Source organism: Cicer arietinum, chromosome 6 (genome assembly GCF_000331145.2).
Source record: "Cicer arietinum cultivar CDC Frontier isolate Library 1 chromosome 6, Cicar.CDCFrontier_v2.0, whole genome shotgun sequence".
NCBI lineage: Eukaryota > Viridiplantae > Streptophyta > Magnoliopsida > Fabales > Fabaceae > Cicer > Cicer arietinum.
Genome location: NC_021165.2, coordinates 69,310,605 through 69,334,515, shown reverse-complemented (window position 1 = coordinate 69,334,515; position 23,911 = coordinate 69,310,605). Strand labels below are relative to the sequence as shown.

Below are 23,911 nucleotides of genomic sequence, written 5' to 3'. Positions count from 1 at the left end.
AAAGAGTGTTGAATTTTGTCGTAGTCTCCTTAAACCCCTTGTTCTTTAGTTGCTATAATGTGTATTAATGCAACATTAACATTTTCACTATTTTGCCTCCTTAACCTAATTATTCTCTGCTGCTGTAGGTGGGTTGTTGAGAATCAAATTGATCAGAAAAGCTTGGTCATTGAAGATTGTGATGCAAAGCAGTCTGTATATATTTATGGATGTAAAAACTCTGTGTTGCAGGTTCAAGGTAGTCATAATTATATTTAGTGCTTCTTTCTGTTCTTTTCCTATTTGCTACCCAACTTATCACTTGGTGAAAAGGCTGCAAGTGTCCAAATCACTTCTAAACAATTTTTTGCAGGCAAGGTCAACAATATAACTATTGACAATTGCAGAAAGATGGGAGTTGTATTTAAGGTTCGTGAGACATGATAATTAGAGATTTTATAATATTAGATAATGAAATCATTGCTTGAAGAGGAAAATGCCAATTCATTTTTCGGTTTTATAATGTAGGATGTTGTTGCAGCTTGTGAGATTGTAAACAGTAATGGAGTTGAGGTTCAATGCCAGGTACCCTGGATCCTTCTTCCTCTTCTTTTTCGATTCACAACAATTCCTAGGCATGTCCGATTCAATGTTATATTATTTTGCCCAATATTTTGCTAGCTGTGCTGATCTTGCTAATGTTATAACTGATGAGGGGAAAAAGACAAGGGTTTAATAATAATACATACTACATACATATGATTTACCTGAAATTATGTTTGTTTTCCCAAATAATAGGGTTCGGCTCCTACAATTTCAGTGGACAACACTTCTGGCTGCCAGATTTATTTGAGCAAAGACTCTTTAGAAACATCCATATCTACAGCAAAGTCAAGTGAGATCAATGTATTGGTTCCTGGCACTGTGTCTGATGGTGATTGGGTATGTTTTCACACTCCGTTTATATATTTGATACTGCAAGGTCTGCTTTTATTGTTGTATCGCAAGTTTGGCTCCTCGTCATCCAAATATTAATGCATTCAATTTCAATAGAGGCTTGTCTCTTCCCCTAATTTCTTGAAGGCAAATTTGATGTCTTAACCATTGAATATTGTAAAATTCTTGTGTTGCTGTTAATGATTTTTTTAACGCAACCTAGAAGTCTTGCTTCCCACCTCAATCTGTGTTGTGTGCAATATAAATTTCCTTATTTATCATACTATATCCCACACAGCAGTGGATGGGATCCATCTGCATTTACAATCTTATTTAGATCATTTTAAAATTCTTGTGTTGCTGTTAATGATTTTTTTAATGCAACTTAGAACTCTTGCTTCCCACCTCAATATGTACTCTATGCAATATAAATTTCCTTATCTATCATACTATATCCCACACAGCAGTGGATGGGATCCATCTGCATTTACAATCTTATTTAGATCATTTTAAAATTGCATGTGGCTTACTGGCTCAGTTCTGGTCAGAAATTAGTGATATGGTGCAGTTAAGTGATAAACATTCTCGATTTCAACTGCGTCTTATGTTTCAGGTGGAGCATTCTTTGCCACAACAGTACAATCATTTATTCAAGGATGGGCGTTTTGAAACAACTCCAGCTTCACACTCTGGAGGTTAAATGTATTGGCAAGTGAGAGTTCCTTATCATTTTTACATCATCTTATTCCTTGGATTGCTATGGGAGTGCCTTCAATTCCTTGTTTCTCTGAATCATTTACAAATACAAATCATATATATATTTGTTTACCACATTCTTGCTTGGTTGCCTGTGCTTGTGATTTTTCCGATAGCTTATGGAAACATCCTAAGCCTCAGAGTTTGCTTCTGCTTGAGCTTTTTTTTGTTGTTCGATGCATTATGCAATTGAATTATTAGCTTTCAGAGGACCCATACATTTGTCTTGATATCTTGGTTTGATTCTCAAAGTTTTGCATATTTTTGAGGACAGAACAATGATGTACTTAATGCATTCTGAAAATCGTTTGAGTCTTTTGAATAGATTTATATCCCCAGTTTCTAATGAGAAAATGATGAGTTGATGGATGCTCTTGGCTTCTGCCAACATGTTAATCAATATCTCGAATATATAGTAACATCAAAACTCAAATTTTAATTATAGTTTAGCTTTAACTATCGCTTTTTACTGCTCTCAAGTTCATATTTTTAACTTTTATGCGAGTGTATTCCCTTGTAGATTTGGTGATTCTTACTCAAACGCATCCTCCATCTTATACTATACAATTTGGATTTTGGCATTTTGCAATACAGTTCATCTTTAGACTATTACTGTTTGGTAAAACCAACAAGTTACCTTACAACTTATTTAACTTAACTAGTTTGTTTGACTATTACCGAGTCTACTTTTTATCAATCTAAAAGATACCAGACCAGCTAAGGTCTCAGTCTAACAATTCCAAGTGCTCCGGTCGAAAAACTGTACGTAGTTGCTTGAGATATAGCTCCCAAGTGACAAAAGAATGATCTAAAGAAGCTTCACTTTTTGCCAATCAGTGCAAACATTTCTTTTGGGATTAACATGGTGAAAACTCAAAATCCAGGGATAAGAAAGGAAGACTCGAATGCAGTTGATTAGTGTTGCATGATAAGGATGATGCTGGTGTACACCCTAAGAACCTATGCCAATGCAGATTTGGTGTAGATTCATATAATGGAGCTACAACCTCTTTGGAGTAGATTCATATAATGGATCTACAACCTATTCCAACAAGCTGAGCATCTAAGTTCTAAGTTTGTTATTAGAAATGGACTTTTTAACACATTTATCGATACAACTTTATAAGTTAAAATAAAAGTTTAGTCAAATTTATGTGGGGTCTATATAATTTATTGAGACTCATTTGAATTGTAACTAATATAAGAGGGAGTGTACGAGAAATGTGTATTAAAAAGCATTGAATTGTAACTAATATAAGAGGGAGTGTACGAGAAATGTGTATTAAAAAGCATGTTGTAAGCACTTTTCACTATGGCAATTTTGTTGAACCGATATCCTAATGGCTGTACATATGAGTAAAAATCCTCCAAAGTTGGAGTGACCCAAATTGCCAAGAGTTACAAATCTACCATCAACAATCAAATCTACCCAGACTATAATATATATATATATATATATATAACAAATAATCCTAGTTAATAGCATTGACGATTTCCAAATCCCCTGGACTTCCTAATAATCCACCAAGGATGTTGTCTCTATCCATATTCAAATGAGGCCACTTGTGACACTCGTGCCTCATCATTCTCAGATCATCTACTATATTTTGTTGTTACACTGTTTAAATGCAATACAAGTTGGAAATGCTAATGAACGGTGATATGTGAGTAGTATAAATGCATTTTGTACTTTTTGAATTGGGTCACGATGTTGACAAAAAAAAAATAATGGTTCTTGTCCAAGACAAGAGTTTGTCAGTCTCTGAGTCGTCACCATCAAAATGGAACCATTTGTATTGATTCATGAAAGTTTATTTGTAATTTGAGGAATGCTTTTAGTCATTGCATGCAATTACTTGCCCGAAAGGTTATTGTGTGGTTGAAAGTTGTTATAAATGAAGGTATTAGGAAAATGCATTAGGTTAGGGATTTATCTGTCTATAGAGGACAATTTTCTTAACGCAGTTTATGCACACAGATTAACCTGTTTAAGGTTTTGACCTAGGTATCTTAGTTTGAACGTTCTACCCAAAGGGGAATGTGATGTTGCATTCATTATGATAATTTTTTAAGTTTTGAGTTATAGTCTGTCATGCATTATGTTCTAATGCATTCATATATTTGTCAAACAATGAATCTTTTCTCAAAACAATGGTTCTACTTACATTCAGATATTGACTAAATTAAACATAATGAAAAAATATACTTGAATTCTGATTGGTGACATCTCACTTGAGTACCTTTATCCAATATTTTCATATGTTTGCAATATTGTTTGACACTTCTTAGTGTATGTTTGTTTTATTTTGCCGTAGAAACGATGGAACACAGTGCCACTGTGCCACCTTGAGAAGCTATCTCTCATAGCATAAAAAAGAAAAGTATAAAGGAATGACACCTTGAGAAGCTATCTCACCATGCGATTGTGTTTTTGAATGATCCCAAACATACACTTACACTTAGTTGGCTGCGGAAAAGAAAAGAAAAGAAAGATGATAAAATATGAGGAGATTTTTTCATCAAAAAATAACATGAATCTTAAATGAATTGGTTGAAGAGGAAACAAGGGTAAAGAAAACTAAGACATTTTTCTTCTCTTAATTGAAATTAGATTTAGACCCGCATGATTGCAGGTGAACTTATAATTTTAATTTTTTCATAGAAAATATAATATTATGTATACAATTAGACAATAATGCGGTTAGTTGTTTTGTTCCAAAATTGTATGAAGAGTGCAAATGTTTATAAATTATCTTCAACTTTAATTTTAAAACAATGTAAGATTACTTTGGTGTATCAAAATAAGTATCATAGAAAGCAAAAATTGATTAAAAATATTTGTTAGAGATAAAAAAAAAATTGTAGTATCGAAGAAATTTAATGAAAAGAGTTACAAATATATTTTGGTACATATTCATACAAAACAAATTCAATATTTTAAGAGAGCACATATATTGTTCTCTAAGTCCATATCAATGATAGTATTATAACAAAATAGAAAATGATGTGATTAACAATATAATTCGAATCTAAAGAACATAATACTTCAATACTGAATTCTTGATCTAATACTAATTATATTTCCTATGTGTTTTAAATATTAATTTTAGTTATCTAATAAGTCATGTGAGATAAAATTATATATAAAAATAAAATATAATTAATTACTTGTAAAGTATAATTATCAAATATATTTTATAAATTTTGTAATACCCTCTTTTTTTTTATTAATTAATTTAAAAATTTTAGTCTTGTTTATCCTTTTTGATTAATTTAGTGTGACGATAATAAGATAATTATTCTTTGGGTGTCTAATTATTTGATGAAGTATTTTTATATTAAATAATTCATTATTTGAATTTTTATTATTGACTAATTAAAATTCGTAGAAATATCTCTCTTAGAGTGAACGATGACCAAGCCAATTTTGACTATGTCAAAATTGAACCACCCACACTACTATTTTTATAACTATATTTTATTTTAATAACATTTATTTTATATTGTGTCCATTCAAATGTGTAACTAGCAAGAATAAATACATGAATGTCAATTAATTCTTAACGGTTAGTCATTGAATGACATTATTCCAATTTAATTCTTTATTCATGTGTGTAATTAAACTCAATGAAGAGAATTATTCATTCTCTCTGATCAGCTCTATGCCCCCTTTATTAGTCACATACACCTCTCCTTCTTATGACACGATTAAACTTCCAGTAGAGAAAAATAAGTCATCACTCACACGCCATTACCAACATTACGTTTATCTCAAATATTTTCTAAGTCACTCAAACAATCATCCTTACATTCCCTCACATTCTAATCGAAACTATAAATTTTTATTCATCTTGGTGAGATTCTCGAGGGCTTTATAGTGTCACCTGGAAGGAAAACACTTGAGGTAAGGGCTTTTTCCCCATGCAGAGTTAGACTAGATATTAAATTAGCGATTCGTAAGATATTGATATGATGTCTCGATGTCTTAAAAGAAAAATGTCGATTTTATTTTTGTCGTAAAAAAATTAACTATAATGCTTTCATTGTTTCTTTTGAGTAATATCTCTATCTTGATGAAATTAATTATAGAGTTATATTTTTATTATCATACCTTGATCAATACGTTTGTTGTGAAAATGTGTAATGTCATACATGTTTTAGAGTACTTAATTATAAAGTTATAATTTTTATAATGATATCATTATTAACATGTTTATTATGATTATTTGATTTTAATTCTTGACTTTTGAGTATTTTAAATTTAAAACTTGACTTTTATGAACAATATATGTATCTTGAGGAAATTGACGAGAATTTTATATTTTTTTTAATTTTAACAATATGAGAAAATTGATTATTGAATGCATTAATGAATAGTCCATTTTTAGAATGCGGAAAACCTTGGTGATATGAGTTTTAATTTTTATCAATAACACGTAACCAAATCGAATCTTATGGGTTATTAAATGAAAGTGATGATTTTGAGATATTTGTTCACATTTGATGTGTTGAAGTTATTGAGTTCTAACTATGAACATCCATGATAACATAAATTTGATGTTTTATGTAATTAAAAAAAATTAATCTGAAATAATTTGTCTTTGTGGTTGCCTAAGTGGCTGGTGATATGTGGTTTGAATAGTTTTCTTTGTGGTTACCTAAGTGGCTGGTTATTTGTGTTATGATTTTTCTTTGTGGTTGCCTAAGTGGCTAGTGATTTGTACATTTCGAATATCATTATCATTGTCAGAACATAACATATGCATCTTTGTGGACGCCTTAGTGGCTGATTTAATTTTTCCCATTGATATGAGTGACTTCTGTGTGGACGCCTTAGTGGCTGACTATATCCGGATCATATATGTTTAGGACATGCACAATTTGCATACATTTCATTGTCATTGTTATTTTTATATAATTATTTGTTCTAAGGTGAGTTACTACTTGAGTTATTTAGATACATTTTATAACTTTTGATACACCTTGCGAATTATAAAAATCAATTTCTCTAAATCTTTTATTACAAAAAGATCTTATATTTATATTTCATGGTTGTTAACTTATTATTTGGTTTAATTTTGATGTGGGGTGAACTGACCCCTTACACCAACATTTAGGTACTAACGATCTCAAAGAATCTCAAAGAGTTGTATGAATGACGTTTGTTTGACGCACACACGTGGGAAAAATGGGTACTTTAATAAAATAATAATAATATTTGTAGTGATAAGACCGATGTGATACAATTTTTAAGTTTATTTACTTTTTATCGTCGATTTTAAATAGAAATGCGGAGGCGGAGTCCTTCCGCTAGGAAAAACTTGAATCACTCTATTTTTAAGTGAATATTTTCTACAATTAGTAAATTGTCCTTGCAAAAATAATAATATTCAATAAATTGCGTTGTGTTATTTCTTAAAATGAAATCAAACTATTTACTAGAGAAATTTTATTGATTATATGATGAACTACTTTTTTTTTAAAAATAATGTCATTTTTGAAAGAAAATAAATACTTTTAAGTAATGTCTTGGATCAAAATCCGGGAAGTTACATTGTGGAAGCGTCCCATCCAACCAAAGTCCGAGAATTAGTGCTTTGATACCACAATGTAACGCCACCGATTTTGATCCAAGAGATTACTTAAAAATATTTATTTTCTTTCAAAAAAGACATTATATATATTTTAAAGTAGTTCATCATATGATCAATAAAATTTCTCTATTAAATAGTTTGATTTCATTTTAAGAAATAACACAATGCAATTTATCGGATATTATTATTTTTGTAAAGACAATTTACTAATTGTAGAAAATGTTCCCTTAAAAATAGAATAATTCAAGTTTTTCCTAGCGGAAAGACTCGCCTCCGCATTTCTATTTAAATCGACGATGAACAGTAAATAAACTTAAAAATTATAACATAATGGTCTTATCACTACAAGCATTATTATTATTTTATTAAAGGACCCATTTTTCCTACGAGTGTGCGTCAAACAAACGTCATTCATGCAACTCTTCGAGATCGTTAGTACCTAAATATTGGTGTAAGGGGTCAGTTCATCACACGACAAAATTAAACCAAATAATAAGTTAACAACCATAAAATATAAATATAAAATCTTTTTGTAATAAAAGATTTAGAGAAATTGATTTTTATAATTTGTAAGGTGTATCAAAAATTATAAAATGTATGTAAATAACAAGTAGTAACTCACCTTAGAACAAATAATTATATAAAAATAACAATGACAATAAAATGTATGCAAATTATGCATGTCCTAAACATATATGATCCGGATATAGTCAACTACTAAGGCGTCCACACAGAAGTCACTCATATCAATGAGGAAAATTAAACCAGCCACTAAGGCGTCCACAAAGATGCATATGGTATGTCATGACAATGATAATGATGTTTGAAATATACAAATCACTAGCCACTTAGGCAACCACAAAGAAAAATCATAACACAAATAACCAACCACTTAGGCAACCACAAAGAAAACTATTCAACCTACAGATCACCAACCACTTAGGAAACCACAAAGACAAATTATTCCAGATTAATTTTTTTTTAAATTATATAAAACATCAAATTTACGTTATCATGGATGTTCATAGTTAGAACTCAATAACTTCAACACATCAAATGTGAACAAATATCTCAAAATCACTACCTGTTATTGATAAAAATTAAAATTCATATCACCAAGAATACAATAACAACATAAATTTCATTCCTTTTACTATAAAGTTTTCTGCATTCTAAAAATGGAATATTCATTAATGCATTCAATAATCAATTTTCTCATATTGTTAAAATTAAAAAAAATTCAAAATTCTCATCAATTTCATCAAGACACATATATTGTTCATAAAAGTCAAGTTTTAAATTTAAAATACTCAAAAGTCAAGAATTAAAATCAAATACATCATAATAAACATGTTAGTAATTATATCATTATAAAAATTATAACTTTATAATTAAGTACTCTAAAACAAAAATATGTATGGCATTAAACATTTTCACAACAAACATATTGATCAAGGTATGATAATAAAAATATAACTCTATAATTAATTTCATCAAGATAGATATATTACTCAAAAGAAACAATCAAAGCATTATAGTTAATTTCTTTACGACGAAAATAAAATCGACCTTTTTCTTTTAAGACATCCAAACATCATATCAATATCTTACGAATCGCTAATTTAATATCTAGCCTAACTTTGCATGGAGAAAAATCCCTTACCTCAAGTGCTTTCCTTCTAGGTGACACTATAAAGCCCTCGAGAATCTCACCAAGATGAATAAAAGTTTATAGCTTCGATCAGAATGCGAGGGAATGTAAGGATGATTGTTTGAGTGACTTAGAAAATATTTGAGATAAACGTAATGTTGGTAATGGCGTGTGAGTGATTACGACTTATTTTTCTCTACTGCAGGTTTAATCGTGTCCTAAGAATGAGAGGTGTATGTGACTAATAAAGGGGCATAGAGCTCATCAGAGAGAATGAATCATTCTCTTCATTGGGTTTAATTGCACACATGAATAAGAAATTAAATTAGAATAATGCCATTCAATGACCAACCGTTAAGAATTATTGGCATTCATGTATTTATTCTTGCTAGTTACACATTTGAATGAACACAATATAAAATAAATGTTATTAAAATAAAATATAGTTATAAAAATAGTAGCGTGGGTGATTCAATTTTGACTTAGTCAAAATTGGCTAGGTCATTGTTCACTCTAAGACAGATATTTCTATGAGTTTTAATTAGTCAATAATAAAAATTCCAATAATGAATTATTTAATATAAAAATACTTCATCAAATAATTAGACATTCAAAGAATAATTATCTTACTATCGTCACACTAAATTAATCAAAAAGGATAAACAAGACTAAAAATTTTAAATTAATTAATAAAAAAAAGAGGGTGTTACAAATTTCATTAAAAATAGTTATTTCTTTTATTAAAAACAATTTTTTTCCTAGATGATACTATGTAATACTTAGTTGGGAAAAATGATACATCAAAAAATATAAAATATAGAACTATATCAAAGTCCAACACTGACAAAAACATTAACACACATCATCAAATAAATAAATAAACAACAATTTCAACATACAACAATTGATCACAAATATATCAAAACTCATAAATAAAATTAAAATTCAAAAATCTAAACTCGAAAAATGTAATTTTTTTTTATAGTTTTTGCTTTGCTGAAACGGAAAAATTATCTGAAACCGTATAAAACATAAGCGTAGAAACAAACACAAAATAAATGTAATCAAGTATAAACTTGTTGACAATCCATCTAACATAAATTTCAATAGAGAGTTTCATAAGAATCTAGGCATATTTGTGATCGTCTTTCAATTCTCAAACAAACATAAGCAATATCGAATATTAAATAACTTCCACTAACCGATGTCATATATATTTTTCTAGAAAAACTTTTAAAAAATCCCATATTAATTAGAGGGTTAAAATCATATGGATAACAATTATCAATAATGTTAAAAGAACAATTAAAGTCGAATAATAAATATTATTGGTTGTATTGTAACTCATCCCTCATAAGTAAATCTAAAGAATATATTACATAATAAAATAACATATATGTTAAAACAAATTGCAAATAACATGAGAAAAATGAAAGAGTATCTCTTAAACCTGACACATCAAATGTTGGTATTTGTGAAAGAATTTTAATATATTATAAATATATGGTTACAAACTAAAAAGTAATAATAAGATAAGAAGAAGAAAGAAAATTGTGTATATCAAAATGACTTAAGATATATTGAAAAAATATAAATATACACCGTAGAGTAGTGATGTGAATTAGTTTCGGTTTCCCCTTCCAAGTTCCTTATATAAACAACATCTATTCCAAAGTTTGAACTACTTCAACTCGGGAATTTCCTTGGTGAAAGCTAAGCTTTTGAAACCATGGCTCTAACTACCAACCCTTCATCCCTCCTTTGTGTTTCCCTCATCGCCATTGTCCTCTACTTTGCTGGTTTGTTCTTTCAATTCTACTTTTTAGATTACTCTTGCCTTTTGGAAAACTGTTTTTTTCTTTTCAAAAAAGAAACTTTCTTTCATTTTCCGGGAAAGTTGTGGAAAATTTTGTTATGCCTCTACGTTCAAGGAAAAGCAACATTACTTTATGATAACTTTCTCTCTATAATTTCTCCCGAAAGTGAAAGTTTGTACCTTTCTCATTCAGTTAATCAAAGAGCAAAAATGTTGTGTTTGTAACTGTTCTGAACCTTTGAAGTTTCTTTCGTGCTTCGAGAAGAGAATGACCCATCGTTCAATTTTGGATTTTGATTCCATTTTCAATCTGTTTTAGACTTTTAAATTTTATTAGGCTTTATGGGTCTTTTTATCTTCATCTTGCAGATTCACAATCCTTCATCGGAGTAAACTACGGCCAAGTCGCCGACAACCTTCCGTCACCGGACGCCACGGCGGGGCTACTTAAATCCACCACCATTGGGAAAGTCCGACTTTACGGCGCCGATCCAGCCATCATAAAAGCGCTGGCAAATTCCGGCATCGGAATAGTCATCGGCGCCGCCAACGGCGACATTCCGAGTCTAGCCTCAAATCCCAACTCAGCAACTCAGTGGGTCAACTCAAACGTGTTACCATACTACCCTGCCAGCAACATCACTCTGATCACCGTCGGTAATGAAGTCATGACCTCCGGCGACAATGGTCTCATATCACAGCTTCTCCCGGCGATTCAAAATGTCCAAAATGCCCTTAACTCGGTCTCACTAGGTGGCATTAAGGTGTCCACGGTGCATTCGATGGCTGTGTTGACTCAGTCGGATCCTCCATCTTCCGGGTCATTTGACCCGGCTCTTCAAGACACTCTCAAACAGTTGCTGGAGTTTCAGAAAGATAACAAATCGCCGTTCACTATTAACCCGTATCCGTTTTTCGCTTACCAGAGTGACCCAAGATCCGAAACGCTTGCATTCTGTTTATTCCAGCCAAATTCGGGTCGGGTCGATTCGGGTAACGGTAAACTTTACACCAACATGTTCGACGCTCAGGTTAGTTACCAATGTTGACTTGCCAGTCAACCTACAATAGTAAATCTGTTTGTTATCTACTTGCATACCACGTGCCAAAAACGTTTGCTTTCAATTTTGTGATTAATTAATTTGGGATGAGATTAAAACTTTAAACCATTCTTCTGTTCCATTCGGTAATACTCTCTATTCTAAAATATATTTCATGGAAATCCAATTTTCCCACAAATGCAATATTTTTGTAAAACTTAATTAATTAATATTTCATAGAAATTCAATTTTCTCATATGATATTTTATAAAATTATAGTTGATTCAGTTGAGATGATAGTCAACTTATTTCGTATTTAAAATTATAATTAATTATGTTGTTGAAATCTGACTGTACATTAAATTAATTATTTATTCGATTGAATTAATTATATTTATAATGTAATTAATCAAAAGTCATAGGTGCATGGAAAAATGAATATTTGAGTATCATCAATGTTCTAATTTTTATGAATCTAAAATAGATTGTAAGATCAAAAAAATGGAGCAAATATGTATTTTTAGTCCTAAAATTACAAGACTTAGTTAATTTAATTTCTCAAATTTATGAAATAGCATTATAATTCTTTAAATTAAAAAATATTAATTGATTTAATTTTTTAATTAAAATATTTCTCTAATAAACATTTATCAAAATCATTAAAAGATATACATATTGATTTAAAGAATCTTTTACTACATCAAAATAAACTTTAAACATTTAAAATTGTAATGCAAAAATTGAAAAAACAATTAAATTGATTGTTATTTTTAATTTAAGAGATTAAATTGCTAGTTTGTAAAATTAAGGGACTTAGTTATGCAACCCTTATTTGTTTATCAAACTTTGAAACTAGAGTGAATTTGAAATATTTATAGTAATAATTAGGCACTTGTAGTTATTTAGTTATGATTGATAAATTATGATTGTGAACTTGAACTTGCAGAGCAAGTTTCCCTTTTTTTTCAAAGTTTTCTATACTCTTTTAACGGATTCTATTATTATCCTTGCTTTTGAGGATGCTACAAGGAGAGGTTGAAAAGTCACGCTCACGCATCTTTTTTGTTTCTCTGTTATTTTAGTAGCTACTTTATAATTTTAGTGTAGAAACTTAAAAAAAAAAATATAATTTTAGAGTAGAAACTAGAAAGTGTTATATTGAACTATCTATATGCAAGAATAGGTGGTTATTTAATTTACTATACTATTTGCATTTTATTGATTTAAATTTAGAACTCTCTTTTGCTGCGATAATAAGATTGTTGGCGATCTCACATCAAGATTTATATAACTAATATTTTTTATAAAATGAAATATAAATAAAAGTAAATATATTTAATCAAAAATTTAATTTTAATATATTAATTTTTAACTATTATTTTTATTTATATTTATTCTGAATAAAGTATTAATCAAATACCTTTATAAAGTTACTAACACTTGTAGTTATAGTAAATTAAGTTATTATCCATTTAAAAAAAACAAATCATCCTTTGTAATTATCATTCTTTTTCACCAATGGTCAAGCATATGTTGTGACAGGCTGGCTAGTTGCTAGTACACCACATGGCCATGATTATTTAATAATTATTGCAGCACATGGAATAAAGTAAAAAAGAAAAATGGAAGATAGTGAATATTGCTAATAATTGTTTTTTGGTTAGTGATTAATAAGAAGAAAAAGTTTACACTGTCTTTGGGGCCTCTCAACGGTCTAGTCTTGACTCTTGATACATTTCTCAGTTGATTTTGGCGTATTCGCTTACTCTTCTAGATCTTATCTTATCCTAATCATTTGTTTAGTATACAACGGCCTTAACTTTTAATAATTTAAAACTTTCTTAGGTGCGCAAAACTTTGCTGCTAATCTACTTGAACCCAAATGCTACTATTATTGAAATTTGAAACCTTCTTATTGATCTATTTTGGTACTACTATATATGTTGCGTTGTATTTACACGGTGATTTTAAATAATTTTAGAGAATTTTTAAAATGAAGTAATTTTATGAGATTTTTTATTAAAGTTAAATTTATGAAATTTTAAAAATATTATTTAAAATAAAAAATTGAAACTTTCTTTTATTTTATAAAGGCTTAATTGCAGTTTTGGTCCCTCTATTTTAGCTGAATCGCGAAAGTAGTGTCGCCATTTTATTTCTCCCCAGTTCTGGTCCCCAAACAGAATTTTGGTCAAAAACTTAATGAAATTTCATTTTTTAAAGTCGTACTACACCATTTATAATCATAGATTCCAAGTACAATTGTTGCAAATGAGATTTTGAGGCATGATGTGACTTAAATAAATGCAAAAAAAATGAAATTTCATCAAGTTTTGGACCAAAATTCTGTTTGAGGGACCAAAACTGGGGAGAAACAAAATGGGGGGACTACTTTTGCGAATCAGCTAAAATAGGGGGACCAAAACTGCAATTAAGCTTTTTATAAAATATGAATTTTAAAATGATTCCTATATATTTCAAAGTTTCACATTAATTCTTATAATTTTTCAAATTGGTTATTATAATTTTGAAAATCTGTCCTGTAATTTTCTAAATTTTGATAAATTAGCACCTCAACTTTCTAAAATTCCAATTTTACCCAAATTTTTAAAATTTCATTTTGAACTATGTTTTTTTTTATATTTGTATTTTTACTTCAAAACTTTTGAAATTTACAAAAAATGACTCAGTTTTAAAACGAACATTTATCTATCCAAACAAAAAATTTATAAATAATGAGAATTCAATCAAACCATTTAAATTGTATATAGAATTATAAATCCTCTAATATTTTCAATTTCATCATCTCAAAAAATGAAATTGATATTGCTTTTTTTTAATTCCTAATTTAAATTTGGGTTAAAATGTTGAGCAGGTTGATGCTGTCCATTCTGCATTGGGTGCAATGGGATTCGAAGAGATAGAAATAGTGGTAGCTGAGACAGGATGGCCCTCACGTGGGGACAACAATGAAATTGGACCAAGTGTTGAAAATGCAAAAGCATATAATGGGAACCTAATCACACATCTTAGATCATTGGTTGGTACTCCTTTGATGCCTGCAAAATCTATTGACACATACATTTTTGGTCTCTATGATGAAGATTTGAAACCTGGCCCTGGATCAGAACGCGCGTTTGGTCTTTACAAAATTGATCTTACTGTGGCATATGATGTTGGCTTAGACAAGTCTACCCAAAAGGTCAACAAAAATCATTAAATTATTTTTATTTATTATAAATATAAAGAAGAGAATAATAACTTAATTTGTATGTATACAGAGTCCATCAAGTAGTCCAAAGGGTCGAGTTACACCAGCAACACAATGGTGCATTCCAGTAGTGGGAGTAACTGATTCTCAGCTACAAACAAATCTTGACTATGTGTGTAGTAGAGAAGGCATAGATTGTAAAGAAATTCAACAAGGAGGTGCTTGTTTTGAACCTAATACAATAGCATCTCATGCTGCCTATGCCATGAATTTTTATTACCAAAAATTTGGCAAAAATCCTTGGAACTGTGATTTTGCTCAAACAGCAACTCTTACATCCCAAAATCCAAGTAAATTTCTTTTACTTTGCACCTTTTATCCTTTTTTTTTTTAAATTAATGTATTTCAATGTACAAATTGCATGCCCATAAATGATATTGTAGATTGTTGTTGTACATGTATTATTCGGTTAGTTATTTAACTAGAATTTTTTACTCTATTTGTAGGTTACAATACATGCATTTATCCAAGTGGAAGTACCTGAATACCGAAGCTTAAGGTTGAGTCACTTATAAATTTATTTATACTATTATTAAATTAATGAACAAGCTAGACTCCACCTTTATTTTATTTTATTTATTATCCTTTAATTTTTTATAACTTTAATTGTAAATTGATTCCAACTCACGCTCGGTTGTGTATTTATCCTATATCTTAAGCTATATATGATTATGAGACGATTTTTTTTTTTTTTAAGTAAATTAGTGAAAGGAGAAGTTTTTATCAATCAAAGTAATATTAATAGTTAATGTGAAAAAATTTGAATTCGGTATCTTAAAAAGAAATTGAGAAGAGATAAAGAATGTTGGTTCGATGTATTATGGTGCAAGAGAAATAGGAAGAGAAATGTTTCTCTTTTTATTTGGTTAGATGAAAAAGAAAGAGAAATGTTTCTCAATTTTTTAATACTTTATAATTTTTATTTTATTTTGTAGTATACTTTATATTATAAAATACTTTTTTCAATAATATTTATTTAGCTGATTTAAAAAAAAAAGTCAAGTCTAATAGCTGTGCTACATGACCAACATTTTATTTGGTTAGATGAAAAAGAAAATATAAAAATCTTATTGTTTTTTAAAATTAAAAAAAAATAACCTTGAACTAATAAAATCAATATAAAAATTTACATTGTTTGAATTTTATTTTATATATAACTAATTTCATTAATTAATCAACAAATTTACCTTGTTTATAATATATATTAAAAAATTATTAAAACAAATTTTTAAATTTTTTCTTTAGATTTCAAATTGGCCCGTTTTTAGAAGAAAAAGTTAAACTATTTTTTAAAAAATTGTATTAAATATTTTCATTTTGTAGCCATTTCATTGTCAAAAAATTCATCTACTTTCAATATTTCAATCCACCTCAATTCACTTACAATAAAACTAAAACCTAAAAATTTAGAATTACTTGAATTCAAAAAAAAAACACTTAAAAATTTAAAGTAACATTAAACGTGTTGTGAGAAATATCAGATGTAATTTTTTGTAATACAAATTTTTATTGAAATTTTTTTTTTTCTAAAAGAAAGGGGTCGTGTTGACTTACTAGTTAAAGGTATGAATCATGTTGATAAATTGAATTGCACTATATCGTAAAAAATGAAACCATTTAAATGGTTCATGAATTGAACCACATATTTAAAACAATTCGATTAACCAAATTTAATTCAAAACCAATTTAATAATTTTAAATTTTTTTTTACCTCAATTAAGATTTTTATTCTTACAAAAATTTTGAAATTTATTTTTCTCGAATAAAAATATAGAAAATATCAAAACTTTTTTTTCAAAAAAAATAAATAAATAATTATTTTTTTAAAATATGTGGTTCAATCCATCAATTGTGAGATGAAATTTTTTAGATGTATTAACTAATTTATTATTTAGTACTATTAGATTCTTTCTTAAATATAGATATTTGAGAAACTTTTTTAGAAGGTCATCTTTGAATATTAAGATGTATTAATGAAAAATTAATTAATTATAAAGGATAAAATTATTAAAATATATTAATTATCAACAAAATTTAATTTGACGTTAAACTTTTTAATTTCGGAATTTAATTAATGAAATTTTATATTTTTTGATTGAAGTAGTAATCGCATTGTTCTCTATGATTTTTTCCTCTTATGTATAAAACATGTAGTATTAATAAGATACTATATACATCTCACAGTAATTGAGGAAATTAACACAAATCAAGAAAAATGATGAATATAGATATAAAATGATAATTTTACTATGTTATTTTTATTGACCATTGATTTGTTTAATATTACTTTCTATTTCTTACAATTTATAAGTGATTTATTCGATTATTTTACAAGAATTTTAAAGCACCAGAATTGATTTTTGGAGATATTGGTTTTACAAATATAAACTAAATAAATTTCTCTTGAAAATATAAAATAGTTATCCTCAATATATGAACTGATATATTACTGGCCCTAAAGCAATTAATGCTATGTGCACTTTTATTCCGTTTGTGTTAACCGTCGTGTGCTCTATTTTTTCCATCTTCTTTTCTTTTCCTCTCTCTCTAATGCTTTCAAGTTTTCACGTTTCACTTCACTGTTTCTGAATTTTAAGGCTACATTACGTATAAATTGAAAACTTCAATTATTTTAAAGTAGGAAATATTATATTCTTTGTAATAACATTTTATATAAATATCGGTAGAATAAAGATAACATAATTATAAACAAACAAACCTCATAGAAAGCAAAGTAACATCGTATTTTCATATTATATATTTGAGAAACCCAAATAATTGTATACAAATATAATTAGATAAAATGACTAAATATTGATACGAAAAGTTATATATAAATATTTTAATTTTAATTTATATATATATAATATTAATAATTTTTTAAAATATTTTAGCATATCTTCAATTACTTTTTAAAATTAAATATATAAAATTTACATACAAAACGACATACAAAACGACACAAGAATCGATCAGATTTATTGTTGACAAAAATAAATGCTTCACATCACACCGCTCAAATGTGGTTCAGTTTTTACACCATAAACTCTCTAATTAGCCTTCATAATTCATAATGGTCAAGTCAAACTTAAACATTTGCATTGTACTATATTACTCATGTCCTCTTCATAGTTCATAATGGTCAAGTCAAGCTTAAACATTTGCATTGACTTATATTACTCATGTACTCTTCATAGCTTATAATGATCAAATCAAGCTTAAACATTTGCATTGACCTATATTACTCATGTCCTCTTTGATCCATCCATTTGACAACTCTATCAACAATATATATTTGAAATTTTTACCTCATACCCTTCAATTATATCATATTCCCATTTTTAATAAAATTCAATTTACTTTTTTATAAAAAACAAAACTTAAAATTTATGTTTTTACGGTATAAATTTGTGTTCTAAAAAACTTGAAAAAAGTTTTCAAAAAATAAATGTGTTCAAAAAACTTTAAAAAAAATTTCAAAACGCAGTTTGAATATTTTAGATACATTATGTTTTAGAAATATTTTCTTTAAATTTTTTAAACATAAATTTCAAAAACACAATTATATTCTAGAAAACTTTAAAACTTTAAAAATTTTTCTCAAACTTTTCGGAATGCAAATAAGTTACATAAATTTTTTAAAAAAAATTTCGAAAGATAAAGTTTAAATTTGCTTAAGTTTTTTAAAATATAAAACTTTTATTTTCTAAAATACTTTTATGTTCTAAAATTTAAATTGAACTTAGTATGATAAGAAAACAATTATTTTCAAAACAAAATAAAAAATAAAATAATTTGCATAAAATATGGGATAAAAGTATAAACCTAAGAATACGATATCAATTTTTCTGAATATTTTGGAAAATTTTGGTACATAGCAGGCACGCAACTTAAAGTAACCCACGCATGGTAGTAGGGGTGGCTCTTAAAGCATCCACAAATGAGTGTTGCTGATACATATAATTTATTTATAATTCTTTAATGTTACTGTTAACAAGTACTCAATTTCTCAACATACCATCTCAAAATAATGAGTTTCACCGATAATTATATATTATTCTATTTTAATGACATTAATTTGTTTTTATATAATTTATTGTATCTGACTTGCAAATAAGTATCTCTATAAATTCTATAACTTTTCACTCCATAATAAGTGTCTATTTAGTTTGTTGATAAATAGGTGAATGTGAATTATCCCATAAAAAATAATGTAAATTACAATGTGTACTTCCATCTTATTTACAATATTTGATTTGAGTTGTATACAATTTTTAAAAAAATAATTAGAAATATTGAATTCAATGATAAAAAAAAATATAAAGACTAAATTCCCCTTATAATATTTGCAGTTATTCTCATTAATGCTTCTTATTTGTTTCTTGAATTAAGATAGTTAGTGCCAATAAATTATTTGATTTTTTTTTTTGCCAAACTTCATTCGCTCGTCTTCTACAGAACTCAACACAGAGTTTACATAAAATGAAGTAAAGATAAATTTACAATGTTTAATAATATCCCCAAACTCAATATTATCGGGGCTTGGAGAATGGAAAGTATCAACTACCATAAAAGGAATGTGAGTACTATCCTCTACTAATTGATCGTACATCACAAAATTATTGGGGCACTCTAGTCCACATTGTTGTAGACGGAATTCTTATGAGTTTGCACCAAATCCTCTTGTCATTAATAATCGAATCAAATAGAGGAGTTTGCAAAATTATAGTAACAGTTGTTGAGTCAAGTATGGTGAGAGAGGGTCCCCTGACGAAGACCACCACCTAGGTTGAAATATTATTGTGAATTTTATGGGGTGTATTGAATTAGGATTTCAATAGGCATTTTTTACATTAAAAAGGTGATGTGGATTTTAAAAGATTTACAAAATTTTAATGATTTTTAAGATTTTAAGAAACTATTAAGATTTGTAATTTAGATTTCAAAAGATTTTTATCATAAGAATTTATAGGATTTAAAAAGATTTTTATGGATTTATAAGATTTCAAAGTACTTAATAAGTTTTAAGTAGTTATTGAAGAAAAATGATTACTACACACTCTCTAATACAATATTCACGATCAATATTTTTTATTTGTTAAAATTTAAATTATTTCTACAAAATTCTATTCCACATATTTAAAATTAAGGCAATCGTCATTATTCTATTGTTTTATTGTTATCATCTCTATTACATTTTTATAAGGATGTACGAAGTATATTAATATTATATTTTTATTTTAATATTTATTATCATGATATAAAACATCTTGAACATTAACTATATTAGTAATTATTATTATCATCTCAGTTAAATTTTTCAACTGATACATTGAGAAAATCATCAACTCGTGTTTATTTTGAGAGTCATTAAATTGGAGTATCACACACACCTTAAAAGTGAATCTTACAATTGATGTAATTTAAAAAATTTATGTTCTATTATTATTTTTTTTAACTTATTACATATACTTATACATATATCGTGAGTAAAGTAATATAAAGTTAATAGCCATATTAATACTTATAAATTGGGATAGTTTGAGATTTAGGGAATCATGGTAGGTTTGTGAGATGAGTTGAATCGATGGAGAGAGAGAAAGAGAGAGTAGAAAAAATGAGATTCAATAGAAATATCATGTTGTAGAGAAATATTTTTTATTTTCGAAAAAAATCCATTAAAATTTGGAAGATCTTGAATACCACTAGACTTTTTGTAAATTGTAAAAAGTATTAATTGAATATCATTAGATTTTTACATTTTATTTTAAAAAATCCAAACAATCAATATTAAATACCTCAAAATTTATTTTAATTATATTAAAATTTAATTGAATACGTCAAGACTTATTGAATAATTAATTTATCATTTAATTAGTTTAATACTAGTTTTATTTTAATTAATTAAAGTATGATTAATTAATAATATAAACTAGTATAATTGCTAATTCACTTGCCACGTAAGATGTAAAATCAATTATAATCGATTCACATGGCAGTCGACATCGTCATTTTGTTAAGTTATTTGACATTAAAGACTACTAAACTTAAAAGTCTAAATTTTATAAAAATAAAGAATATATTTTAACTCTAAATTATAACATTAAATAAGTATTTTTTAGTGACATTCTCATCCTTCAAATATATAGAGGAAATTGGGAAAATAAGAACGACATGATTAGATCCAGTCGATGAAACAATTTTTGGTCTTCTATTAATTGTATAATTAAAATATAATGGACCTAAGTGATAAGCATCAAGATCCGTTGTCGTCCAGCGGTTAGGATATCTGGCTTTCACCCAGGAGACCCGGGTTCGATTCCCGGCAACGGAATATTTTTATGTCTTTTTTCTTAATTGTAATGATTGTCAGACTTCTTCGATATTTGCGTTTGTTTGGATTATTATAAATTCGGTTGACAAAAAGGAAACAACAAAATATTCTTTCAGTTTCAAAAACAGAAGTATAAATTACCTTTTTAACATACTTTTTACTTTTATTATATACAATTTACTATTTTGAAAAGTGTCTCATTAATTAGAAAATGAAAATGAGATTTACTCTCTTCGTCTCATTTATAGATTGTACTGAGTTCTTAAAAAAATGATTTGAAGATACAATGACAATAAATTAACTTTTGACATTGCTCAGAATCATGTTTAGCATGAAAAGATAAAAAATATAGGAATAAATTGTCACTCGTTAAAAATAATTTGGACAAAGGATCTATCTCCATAAGGATTCAACCAACTTGCTTGCAAGTTAGAAATTATTGATGTTCACTCACCAACTTGAGGGAGTGTAATAAATACTGTATTTTTATTATTTATAATATTTATATTTAGCTCATTAGTGAAACTCGTTAGGTTTGAAATAATCTATTTAAAAGAATTAATGTAGTGTATCCTATTCTCAACTTTGAAATATATACTAAATCAATTAAGTCAATGAAGCTTTTACGGGCAGCATCAACGTAACCAGTGGATCGTGATCATGATACACAAAAGTAGACTTTAAGCCCAAATAAGAGACATAATCTGGACTAGACACATTTTCTATTTAACAAATATCCAATTCATTGATAAAACAAATTTTATGGAAAATTATCAAAATTCATAATACATTTGCTACAAAGAAATGAAGTATAATTATGACTATGGAACTTTACTCTAATAAATCCGACAGCGATACTTCTGGGTATTGTTGCTGGTCTAACACGCATGCAGTGAATGACAAATAAATTGCATATACCAAGCCCAAGCGTACACTTTAGAAATTCTTTACACACACCTATCTATGGGGCCGTTTAATTCCAATCACGATAACACAAACTCAGGCTGCTTGAATCAACATATCTTGACTTGATTGAACTAGCCGCTTGCTACAATCTCATGGATGGCATCGCTGACAGTTTCATCATCGGATCTGACAGCCAGTTTCATTGCAACATCTTTTGCACCATCAAGTCCAAAAGACAACCGCACGAGTACCTTCACATCCCCTATAAATACACCCGACAATAAGCATGTGTGTGACCTTGAATTAGGTGGGACTACCTCTGTGCCCTGCAAGTAATGAACAATAAAATAATGAGAAACATATTGCCTTCCTAGAAGATGCAACAGAATTACTAATGAACAGGCATTGATGGATACAAGTGCTCTACTCTTTTCTTTCAGAAATTCTTTGGTAGCATTGAGTTAGAGAAATAATATGTCTATGATTCTAAATGATGTCAGATATGACATCAGCTAATGCTTGACCTTGAGTGGCCATGAAGTTAGATCTCCTCTCACGAGCACCTAAGAAACTCTTAAATTGGATTCTATATGATTACATTGGCTTTTACTTGCATCTATAATCTCATTGTGGCAGGGATTAGGCAATGTCACAAAGCCAAACTGAAAAACCATTCAAAGGAACTACGCTGACTGAAAGCAATAAAACCTTTTATGACCAAAACGTATTTGCATCTGTATGCTGGTAATATCAAAACTTTACACAGTTTGACTTGATCATTGTGCCATGGGAAAAAAAAAATATCATACTACTGAAGCAACCAAGAATCTGGTATTGAGCCTACATGCAAATGTTGACAGAGAAGCATTTTGTCCAAACAACAGCACTTAAAAGTTTAAATGATGTTCGCAGATGTTCTTGTGGCTTGATTTTGGCAATTGATGAATATCAACTTCAAAATTTCAAAACGAATTAAGCTGACTGCAAACATGGAAGTCTTTATATGCATAAACTGTATATGTACCTTGGAATAATGTTAAACCTAAAATTTATATGAGAAAGAGAATGCCAAAATTTGGTCTATGCCCTCCAATAAGGCATGGAAAATGAATATGAAGTAAATGTGTATGGGAAATGGATATGAAATGAATACCTATGGAAAATGAATCCTGATAGACAGTAACATTATGCTAGTCTTCTGGCAGAATCTAACGAGCAGAACATAACCTCATGTTGCAGTAATAATAAACGCTCATAACCAGTTTAACAAGATGGGTCTCATACCAACAAGCATTTACAAAAACGACAATCAACATCATTGGCTTACCTCACAAGGTTGCATGCCAAGAAGATTGATGACAGTATTTACAGCTTCGGATAAGCTTTCCCTTGGGCCAAGACCATATTCATCCACTCTTTCACAATCAGGGCCCAAGCTTTCCCATGCATTCCTGAAATTAGACACGGGGACTTTCAATATGTAATCTGCCGCAACAACCTCTAGATCCTCCAACTGGTATTCATCTTCAACGCCATCATCTTCAGCCTCACCAGAGGTTGGGTCAACCTGGACAATATCCAATTCATGTAGTAATGAACAACTTTCCAAAATAAATAATTATAGGTTT

At 28.4% G+C, this 23,911-nt stretch overlaps 3 protein-coding genes and 1 non-coding gene across 4 annotated transcripts in view; 3 read left to right on the top strand and 1 right to left on the bottom strand.

Moving 5' to 3' along the window:
• The window catches only part of LOC101497226 (cyclase-associated protein 1), a 5,250-nt gene extending 3,255 nt beyond the window's left edge, over positions 1–1,995 (top strand). The window contains exons 6-10 of the mRNA XM_004507368.3: positions 129–238; positions 353–408; positions 508–564; positions 778–921; positions 1,529–1,995. Of these exons, the coding sequence (XP_004507425.1) occupies positions 129–238; positions 353–408; positions 508–564; positions 778–921; positions 1,529–1,615 (454 nt within the window). The 3' untranslated portion in view covers positions 1,616–1,995. The remainder of the gene's footprint in view (positions 1–128; positions 239–352; positions 409–507; positions 565–777; positions 922–1,528) is intronic.
• Positions 1,996–10,453: 8,458 nt separating this feature from the next.
• Positions 10,454–15,720, top strand: LOC101496900 (glucan endo-1,3-beta-glucosidase 7). Its single transcript, XM_004507367.4, has 5 exons — positions 10,454–10,715; positions 11,102–11,763; positions 14,648–14,974; positions 15,054–15,333; positions 15,490–15,720. The coding sequence occupies exons 1-5, from the start codon at positions 10,646–10,648 to the stop codon at positions 15,525–15,527; spliced, it is 1,377 nt and encodes a 458-aa protein (XP_004507424.1). The 5' UTR covers positions 10,454–10,645; the 3' UTR covers positions 15,528–15,720.
• A 5,585-nt stretch (positions 15,721–21,305) lies between these two features.
• Positions 21,306–21,377, top strand: TRNAE-UUC (transfer RNA glutamic acid (anticodon UUC)). Its single transcript has one exon. It is a non-coding gene; the product is annotated as a tRNA-Glu (tRNA).
• Positions 21,378–22,082: 705 nt separating this feature from the next.
• LOC101496575 (coatomer subunit gamma) overlaps positions 22,083–23,911 on the bottom strand; it is a 7,752-nt gene continuing 5,923 nt past the window's right edge. Inside the window, exons 17-18 of the mRNA XM_027335537.2 lie at positions 23,611–23,850; positions 22,083–22,609 (exon numbers count right to left, since the gene is read on the bottom strand). Coding sequence (XP_027191338.1) covers positions 22,415–22,609; positions 23,611–23,850 — 435 coding nt within the window. The 3' untranslated portion in view covers positions 22,083–22,414. The remainder of the gene's footprint in view (positions 22,610–23,610; positions 23,851–23,911) is intronic.